This window comes from Battus philenor, unplaced genomic scaffold (genome assembly GCF_028537555.1).
Source record: "Battus philenor isolate CCGP_79_NKW_IND1 unplaced genomic scaffold, ilBatPhil1.0.hap1 SCAF_24, whole genome shotgun sequence".
NCBI lineage: Eukaryota > Metazoa > Arthropoda > Insecta > Lepidoptera > Papilionidae > Battus > Battus philenor.
The window spans coordinates 575,189-585,657 of NW_027181687.1; the positions used below are offsets into that span (position 1 = coordinate 575,189).

General features: G+C 32.8%; 1 protein-coding gene across 1 annotated transcript in view; it reads right to left on the reverse strand.

Annotated features, from left to right (window-relative positions):
* The window catches only part of LOC137924467 (uncharacterized), a 48,456-nt gene extending 44,934 nt beyond the window's left edge, over positions 1 to 3,522 (reverse strand). Inside the window, exon 1 of the mRNA XM_068767853.1 lies at positions 3,415 to 3,522. Coding sequence (XP_068623954.1) covers positions 3,415 to 3,473 — 59 coding nt within the window. The 5' untranslated portion in view covers positions 3,474 to 3,522. The remainder of the gene's footprint in view (positions 1 to 3,414) is intronic.
* Between the last annotated feature and the right edge of the window lie 6,947 nt (positions 3,523 to 10,469).

The following is a 10,469-nucleotide window of genomic DNA, read 5'->3' on the forward strand; positions in this document are numbered from 1 at the left end:
TTTTTAATAAAAGTAACACAAGACGCTCTTAATTTAACTTATTAAGAATCGATGTTGGTACTCTGTGAGTCTGAGCTAGTGCTCTGGTGAGCAGGGATTCCCCCAAAGCCTTACTCAGAACTGCCTCTATCACCATCCTATGTTCTGGCGTTGTTCAGTTGTTTTTCTTGAAGAGGACCTCGGATGTTCACACAGTCTTCCAGACTGCTTACTCGCCAAAGAGAAGTCTAAGAAAGAGATATCATCAACTAGGTCACATGTAGCCTCCCTGATATGCGAAGAAAAAACTAAAAAAGAGTTCATTCACCTCTGTGAAAAATTATAGGAAAAGCAATAGATAAAAATAAAGACTAAAAAAGTAAAAAATTGTAAACAAATAACGCAAAGATAAAATAAAAGCAAAATAAATTAATGCGATGTAGAATAAAAATAGAATATAAGTAAAAAATGTGATATAGAATATAATAAAATGTAAAAGTAATGAGGAATGAATGAAAGGCGATACAGAGAGAAAGAGAAAGATAGTGGAATTGTGGAAAGAAAGAAATGAACGACAGATAATATGAAGTATGAAAGAAGAGAAAGAAAATAAAAAAAAGGATGTGAAAAAATAAAATAAATGTAAACGAAAAGTCCCTGTCCCACACCAGATAGGGGGTACGAGAGGCTCCCAATAACGGGAACCATAGAAAAAAAAAACTAGGTCACATGTCTGAGAATGGATGAATATCTAGCAAAGTCGTCTGTCCCTCATGTAAGACATTTTACGCTTCGCTGTAGAACCTTAAAGCCTCTGACATCTGTTAGGTATATAGCCTGTTAACTGCCAATTCAACTTCTTATACCTACTTCCTCATCCTATGCGATCTTTTGAAGTTTTGGTCAAATACCATGAACATGAATATGTTAATAGATTCAGCGACGTAAAGATTCGAACCCATTACCCAGGATACAATGACTCTAAGTTTTGTTACACCGTAGTTGACAATAACAACAGACAGATGACGTAATCAGAACTCAGGGATCGCCTCGGATGACAATGAAGCGAATAAACATTGAATTTATTATTCCTAAATACAAACCTAATAATAATAACTTTGCTGTCTTTCGCACAATACCTCTTGTTTTTTTTATTACTCTTTTTGTACACGCTTGGTATATATATACATCTTCTACTAAGCTATATTCGATTTGAGTTGGATGTTGTTAGTCTTTATGGCTTTTATAGCTTTTATATTCTATTCGAGCTAATAAATTTAAAATAAATTCTACATCAGATGCCACATCTTATGTATATATATATCCTTCATAATGCCGAATAGAGGTATCTAAGGATTGATTTTACGAAATTCCACCCGCAAGGAAGGTTAAGCGGGCTTTAATTATTTCGCATAGATTGAAAGTTATACACACACACACACACACACACACACACACATATATATATATATATATATATATAACCATATTATGTAAAGAGTAGAGTGATATATAACAAGTAGTTAACAAATACATATAGAAACAACAAACATAAATATGTGAAAGCATATATTTATTCATATAAATAAAAAGGTAATGATAATAATAAACAAGAGTAATAAAACAGGTGTGATTTTAGAAATGTAAATTATTTGCGATATAGATAGTAAGAAAATAAAGTAGAATTAAAAATAAATAAATTGCTAAACGTAAGATAAAATTAATAAATATAAAATTGAAGAATTCTGAACGAAAGGCGAAGGAAGTGATGCGATGTGTAGAAACAATGAAAGATATTGTGAAGGACGAAAGATGTGTTTAAATTTAATTGAATTAAAATTACAATATAAATAAAGACACTGACAATCCATGATAGGAATTGAACGAGAGATCTCAATAATCGCGATCATGAAAAAAGCTAAATCCCATACTTAGCTCTTTACAGTGGAAAGTGTATAAATTCTTACTACAGTAAAAGTAATTTTTAATAGCATTTGATAATTGATATTAATAAAAAATCATTTTTTTGAAGTCTAACATACTTCCTTGTGGCAATAAAATAACCTAAAATTTTGATTGGCATATTTTTTTTGTTTATAATTATGTATTACGTTTTATAAACATTGTCCAAAGTAATTAGTAAACAAAAAATTAAATCAAAATATACGACCTCTGCCAAACGAATCAGTTTAATATTTTCAAAATTAAAAACGCATTATTTAATATAATCTTGACACAATAATATTGCAAGCGAAACAAAACGCCGTCTAAATAATCACGTACCATATGCGCTGTGTCAAGGTAGTTTCGTAATTATTTCAGGCTGTATTAATGAACTAAACCTTTAAAAAAAAAATTTTATTAATTTTTTCATGACTCGTTTCAGCCCACGCGTGGACCTGCCAAGTGTTGGCGATCACAGTATACGCAGAGCACGCCATCCTCTTGAAACTTATTTGTGAGCAGTGGCAATTCTATATAATTAATGCACAAAGTATATTACACATTTATATATACATATACTCGTACTAGCTGTTCCCGCAAACGATGTTTTGCAAAAAAATAGGGTTTTAATTAACAAAAAAAATAAGGGTTGATCGTAGAGGGATGAAAATTTAAGGTTGTATGTATTTTTGTATGCTGTATCATAATAAAATAAAAACCAAAAAAAATGTCTAAAAAATAAAAAAAATAATTTAGGGGTGGACCACCCTTATCACTTAGGGGTATGGAAAATAGATAGTAGCCGATTCTCATACTGAATACGCATGTAAAATTTGGTAAAAATCGGTCAAGCCGTTTCGGAGGAGTTCAAGTTCGAACACCGTGACACGAGAATTTTATAAATTAGATATACATACATATATATAAATACATATGTATGTATATATATATATATATATATACCACTCCTCGCTTTTTGATGACAATTTTTGCTTCATTTTAATTTAAAATATTTAGATATTTATTAGTACATATTATATTATATATCAGTAAATATTTTACCTTATTAATTATTACATACAATTGTAAATAATTTAATAAGAGAAATAATTGTATAAACGACAGATATAATAGATTAAAACACATTGATTATCCTGCTGTATTAGCTACATAGTTTTTAATTCTGTCTAATGTTTGACAGACAAAGTCAAAACCACAAAGCGGCTTGTTAAGATGTTATCAAATAAAAAAATATTGGGCACCGTAAAGCATTGTAATGAAAATATATTCAAATTATCACTACAGTACTAATATGGAAATAGAAAATATATTATTATAAATAATTATTTATTAATTATAAATACGGTTTATATTTTTTTTCATTTAATCATTTTGAATGTCAATTTCCAGTCAATGTTAAAAAATACATTAATTATATTTTGATTAATTATAATTAATTAAAAAAAAGTATTTAATCATAAATTTATTTACCCGGAGTTGTCGCATCTTACGGCGCATCCCGCCAAAACAATGAACACGTAAAACCACATCCTTTATTAATTTTCAATAACAATTGTTCGTATTTAAGTTTCACGGAGTTCGAAGTTTTTAAATTTCGAACCATACTCTGGGTTTGGGGCTCCGCTCCGCGCCGGTGCGTGCTGGGGGCGCGCGCGCTCGCGACTACACGTGAGTGCTCTATGACAGCCGCTAAATAGTTGAAATACTCGCCTTCGGTAAAATAGTCCGAGAGCCAAACACGACGCGACTGGCGTTAAAATCAGGGAGGAGACAATACCCTCCCTGATAGGCGGAAAAGAAACCATGAAAGAATTCCTCAGTTATTGCAAAACAATTATACAATATGCAATAGAAAAAAACAAAAAAGATATGTAAAAATAAATAATATTAAACTGTGATAAAGATAAAGATAAAAATGTGATACAACAAAACTAGAAATTAAGAAAATGAAAAATGAAAAGAGGATGAAAGAATGGTAAAACAGAGCAAAAGGGAAAGAAAGCAGAATTGTGGTATAAAATAACAGAATGAGAGATTATGTGAAGAATGAAAGAGAAGAGAATGAAAATAAAATAATTAAGTGAATAAATTAAATGCTAATAAAGTCCCTATCCCGCCATAAATAGGGGTACGAGAGGCCCCCAATAGCGGGGCTCATAAAAAAAAAACACGACTCGAACAACATCACGCGCTGGAACTATACGTGCTGTCATTAAAAAATCTTTTATATATTATTTACCAATTCAAGCTATACCAATAAGAATATGTATGTTCCTGAGCACCCTTTATTATACAGGTTAGTTGATACGTAACGTTTAATACAGTTTATCCTAAAATTAATTGTTTTAGAATTAGTAAATAAGGCATTATGTAAAAACTTTTTCAAAATCCATATTACTACAAGTTCTAATTTATTATTGTTTACTATATGTCCCTGCAGATTTTGTACTGCCCAAAATAACTAGCCTGTGGTATTTTAAAACTAAAAAAAAGTATCAAATTTAAAAGTGATCACTTTAAACATGGTGATTGGTAAAGATAAAGATAAAATTCATTAATTCAACGTTGGAAGTTTTAACAAAACCCTTATTGTGCATCAGGTTTTTTTATCTATTTAATTTTTGACTTTACTCTGCTTCGCAAGGTGTTATAGTTTGGAGAATAAGCAGGGAGAAACTCCACAACTTAATAATAAATGTAAATGCTTTAAAGTTTTTTGCTGGCAAATTAGCAATACATTAACTCCTTTTATATTTTAACACATATTTTTTGCAAGATGTAAAGTTAAATGATTTTTTTTTCCTTATAAAAACTAAGTACTATAGTTGTTTCAAGTATTTGCAAAGTTAAAGTGACACTTTCTGGTGCTTTTCAAACTAGAGACCTTTGTTTATACCAGATAATATGCAGAAAACGTGATCCCGGTTAATTACCGATAATTGTTCAATCAAAACAGCATATTAGTAGGAAAAACAGATCAATTATTTTGGAAATATGGATATTTAAATTAGAGGAAATTCGTTTTTTCAATAACTTTTATTTTATTTTCAAAATTGAACCTGCATATCGTAATGTTCAAAAATTTAAAACTTATGACTGATTTCGATGTGAAATTAAGGATTTGTTACACTTACTCATTTGCCTGATAATATTGGTGCTTATATTTGAATATATTGAAAAAAAAAAACAATTTTAATTGTTTACAAAAATAAGTGCACGAATATATGTGATAGATTCCCAAAAACACACAAAAAATATCAACAATATTTATTTTAACAACAACCTTAGGAATTTGCATCAATTATGCTATTTAATGCTTGCTTGATGACGAATCTGCTGCCTCAGAAGGTTCTTCTTATTCTACTTTTTAGCCGATGGCCGCCCACTGCTTAGGTCTCCCCAAAGATCGCCACGATGACCGGCCTTGTGTTGCCCACACAGCGACTTCCCAAGATCTCGATTATGTTGTTGATTCACCAAGTGGGCGGCCTGCCGACGCTGTTTCTACCGATTCGTGGTCTTTTCGGCCCGAATGGCCATCGGTTGCCAATTCAGACAAACAATTCTTCGAGCTACGTCGTGGATGTTGGTTCTTCTGCAGATCTCCTCATTTCTTATTTAATCTCGCAGCGAAACTCCGAGCATAGCCCTCTCCATTGCTCTCAGTAGGTACAGGGTGAATCAAAAAGTTCTTAGAAGTGCATATATATGAAATCTTTTTGGATCAAGTTCGATATTCAAATTAAAGAGTGTCTATCACACTATATTTATGCAGACTATCACTTGTTTTTGTCAGTTCGTTCGCATGTAATAAATTTTTTTGTGCAACGTGTTGCTAAAAAGTCAAAATTATGGATAAAAGTGAGTTACGTGCGGTGATAAAATATCTCAGTTTGAAAAAAATGTCTACGAAGGAAATTTTTTTGGACATTCAGCAGACATTAGGGGATGATGCTGTACCCTATTCTACGGTTGCGTACTGGGTGGCTGAATTTAATCGAGGTAGATCAAGCTGTAAAGATGACCCGCGTTCTGGGCGGCCTTCAACCTCCGTTACAAAAGAAAATGTCAAAAAGGTTGAGAATCTGGTTTTGGAAGACAGAAGAATGACTATAAAACATATAGCTGAGATCCTAAAGATATCTTTTGGTAGCGTTCAATCCATTTTAATTGATTCACTGGGGTTCAAAAAAGTGTCTGCAAGATGGGTGCCACGAATGTTAACCGACGAAAACAAAAAGCGACGTTTGGAAATTTCCAAGCGTAATCTCGAAATGTTCCAGCGTGATTCGGATAATTTTTGCCGTCGTCTTGTCACCATGGATGAAACGTGGGTCCACCATTTTGATCCTGAAACTAAAAGACAAAGCATGTCTTGGAAACGACCATCCTCTCCATCCATTAAGAAATTTCAAATTGCTCCTACCTCTGGCAAAGTTATGGCCTCTGTGTTCTGGGATAGTGAAGGAATCCTTTTTATTGATTATATGCCAAAAGCCCAGACGATTACTGGACCCTATTATGCAAATTTAATCCCGAAAGTGCGTGAAGCGATTAAAGAAAAACGTCGTGGAAAACTGTCGTTGGGCGTGTTGTTCCTTCAAGATAACGCTCCTGCTCATCGATCGGAAGTTGCGCTCAACGCAATCCGCTGTGCTGGCTTCAATCTCCTTGACCACCCACCATATTCTCCGAACTTAGCCCCAAGTGATTTTCACTTATTTCCAAAATTAAAAGAGGAAATTCGTGGAACAAAATTTCACGATAATGACGCGGTTATAGCTGCCGTAGAGGACTTTTTCGAGAGTCAAGAAAATAATTTTTTTCACAAGGAATAAGGAAGTTAGAAACGCGTTATTCTAAATGCATTGCATTGGAGTGAGATTATGTAGAAAAATAAAATATTATTATTTAAATCTTTGCATTTTTTAATATTGATTCCAAGAATTTTTTGATTCGCCCTCATAATACATTATATAAATATCACACAAAAAATCACAACGATATTATATATAACAAAAATCATATATATATATATATAGATAAATATATATATATAGATAAATATATATATATAGATAATATATATATATATATATATATATATATATATATATATATATATATATATATATATATATAGATAAATATTAAAACGAAGTTGTTTAAAAATGTTGTATTAAAATTATTGGCTCCCAGACTATGTCGCGAGCTTGTATTAATCAGTCAAGTCAGCGCGAGCGCGCCGGATCCCTCTCGTTCCGCAAGCCCTACTAATTTCCACTTGGACTTTATTACTCATTTGTGAGTAATCGATTATTGATCAATCGAAATGAAATTTGAGTGTTGCCTTGCACTGCATGTCCACGTGTTGCGCTATACACGTCACATGCTTTTAGGTCAAGAGGAGAGTGTTTACCATTTCACCCGAGGTTAGATTAGCTATGCTATCTTGAGAGAAAAGTGTCCCTGAATTCTTGACTGACCTCTATATTATATAACGAATATCCTTCCTTCCTATCTACCTTCTAAATTTCAATTCTTCTAAGTCTATCTCTATATTATGGTTCCAATTGAATCCAACCACCCTGTGTACTATATATTAAAATAATTTAGTTTCTCTATTGAACTGCGATAAGTCAATAACAATAATTAATTTTATTATGTACTAATCTGAATTTTAAAAATTCTTTTTATACTATATTATCATTATGTTATTAATTAATTTTGAAATTATTGACTCTTATACAGGATGTACCATATAATAATTGACAGCATATAAGCTATACCTTCACAGTTTTAAAATACGATCGATATATTCCATTTATAAATTTTCCTTTTTATATTGCAACTGGCCAAAAACTTTTGTTAATACGGAGTAGCTTGTTATACATAAAACCTGTTTGTTAAAAAAAGAACCTAATTTAGTTTTTATTTCATTATTCTAATAGAGTTGGTCCTTGGAGTCTTATAGTAATATATGGAGGAAGCCTGTATCCAGTGGTGGACTTGTTGTCATGAAATAATAGTGTTAAAACATATATCAAGATATAAATATTTAAATTAAATACATTACAACATTAAAGTGAATACATTTTATTTTCAACAAAAAATTCTTGCGCTTCAGTTTAAAATGACATTTGAATTAAAACGGTAGAGTTTTAAATGAAACATTAGCCTAATAACGAACGAGAGCTACTCGCGTTTCCGTCCGTGGATTTATGTCAAGTAATCGTAAAGAGAGAGCATTTGTACAAAACGAATCTCACTGTTTTATTCGTAAATATCATTTTAATTTCAAATTACTGAACAATTCCTTGTTATTTTTTTAAAGTTCCTGCTAGAATGTACATAATGCCTTGGAGGAAGACACAGGTAGATGCTATTTGTGTTTATCATCTGTCAAACACTCCAGAAGATATAGGCTTGCTTCAAATATCACCATGATGGCAAATCTTCATCTGCCCACATCCAGCTACCTCCTACCTTGACCACGTCATCGGTTCACCTGATGGAGGGCGGACACCGCGTCTACCTGCTCGTAGCCACTTGAAAACCTTCCGGCACCAACGGCCATAAGTTGCACTAGCGCTGTGCCCAGTCTTCTGTCACTTCGGTTGAGCAATTCTTCTAGCTACTTCGGTGACAACGTGAGCGCTGTTAACACGTTTACTGCGGGCCCAATTTTGAAGAACTTTCAGCTGGTGCGGCTGAGGTCGTATCAGCCTCAAGCTGAACTTCCTAGTAGTGCGGTTGAGGCCTTTTCTGCCTCATGTTTCAATCATTTTTTTTACAATATTGAGTCAATGCTTCGCAGACATAAAGAAAACTATACTTGTTTTTGTCATATCTCATACGGTTGAGTGTAAACAGCCGCCGCACTAGAGAGAAAACACGAGTTTTACGCGCCGCACCAGTGCAAAGTCTACCATGAGGCTGAATCGGCCTCAAGCGGCAGTGAACGTGTTAATACAGTTTAGGACGAGATATTTACTTCTACATTTCTGCTAATACTTCTTCTTATCAGCCTATAAAAGTCCACTGCAAAGTGAAGGCCTCCTCCGAACATCGTCACTTTGACCGACACAAGCGCCATGTTCCGCCCACTGTCATTTCAGATTGGCAATTGTTCTAGAAACTTCGGTTGAGCTTGGTTCGTCAGCGGATCTCCTGATTTCTGCTTCGATCACACAGCGATGCTCCAAACATAGCCTTCTTTGTTACTCTCATTGAGGAAGATGAGTTTCCACAAAAATGCTTTACATCAAAGCCTGTTTATAATAAAAGTTTTTTTTTTTTAATTTGTTATTTTGAAATATATAACGCAGCAGTGATCCTAGATACTTTATCCATCTACGTTTTCCATAGCAACTTCAGTTGAGCTTGGTTCTTCAGCAGATCTCCTGATCTCGCAGCGAAGTTCCAAACGTAGCCTTCTTTGTTACTCTCATTGAGGAAGATGAATTTCCACAAAAATGATTTACAGCAGAGCCTGTTTTAATTAAATTTTTTTAATTTATTTTGAAATATATAACGCAGCAGGGACCCTGGATACTTTCTCCAGCTACGTTTTCCATAAGCAGTGCCGTCAGATTTACACGTTGTATAGTCGCAGTCCATTATTAGAGGTTAACACCCCTCGTATACAATCAGGAAGAAGGGACGAAGATAAGACCCAATCGCATAATAAAGTGGCCCTTATATGTTGGAGCAAGTCAACTTTGTCAATTCCAAACTGGTAGTAATGTTAATCTATAGTAATCGATCAAGTTTCTGACCTTGCGGGCGCCCTTGAGTCAAAATACTGGGGGAGTGTCAGCAATATTTTTTTTTAATTTTTCAAAAAAGTGCTGCTCCAGCTATTTATAATTTAAAAGATAGAAAGCTCTCTTAAAGATGTTTTAAAGAAGCTGGTGTTCTGGAGGTTGTTTCTAATTATATATTTAATAACATATTATTCGTACGCTTAAAATTTAATCTGTGACAAACACACGTTAATTTAAAGAATTTAAAAAACTTCGCACGTGTAAATTTCGTCTTCGAAAAGTTAATATTATATACCCTTCATGAGTGTATAGTGTATGCATATATATCAAAGTTCCACGAGATATCTTAAACCTTCCTTTTCACTATATCTAAAATTATAAGTATACACCTATCCCCCGATTTACACGGTACTTGTTTTACACGGTTTTCCAAATAAGTTTTTTTTTTGTTTTAATAACCGATTGTATTATCATCTCTCATAACGTAAATATTTCTGCTTGAATCATCGATTCCGAAAAAAGAATGAGAGCAATTTCTGACAGTGATTAAGGATAATAAAACACCTTTGCTTTTATTTTTTGTTCTTCTGTTTAATGTATTGTAATTAAATAAAAAAAAAACAGTGTTTCCGTAATATATTAAATATTTTAACTTTGTCAAGGCATTTTATTTTTATTTCTGTGTACACCTAAAAATATTGAAAAAAATCACAACTGTTAAATAGCAAAATTATGTATTTTCTACAGGTTTTTCGATTT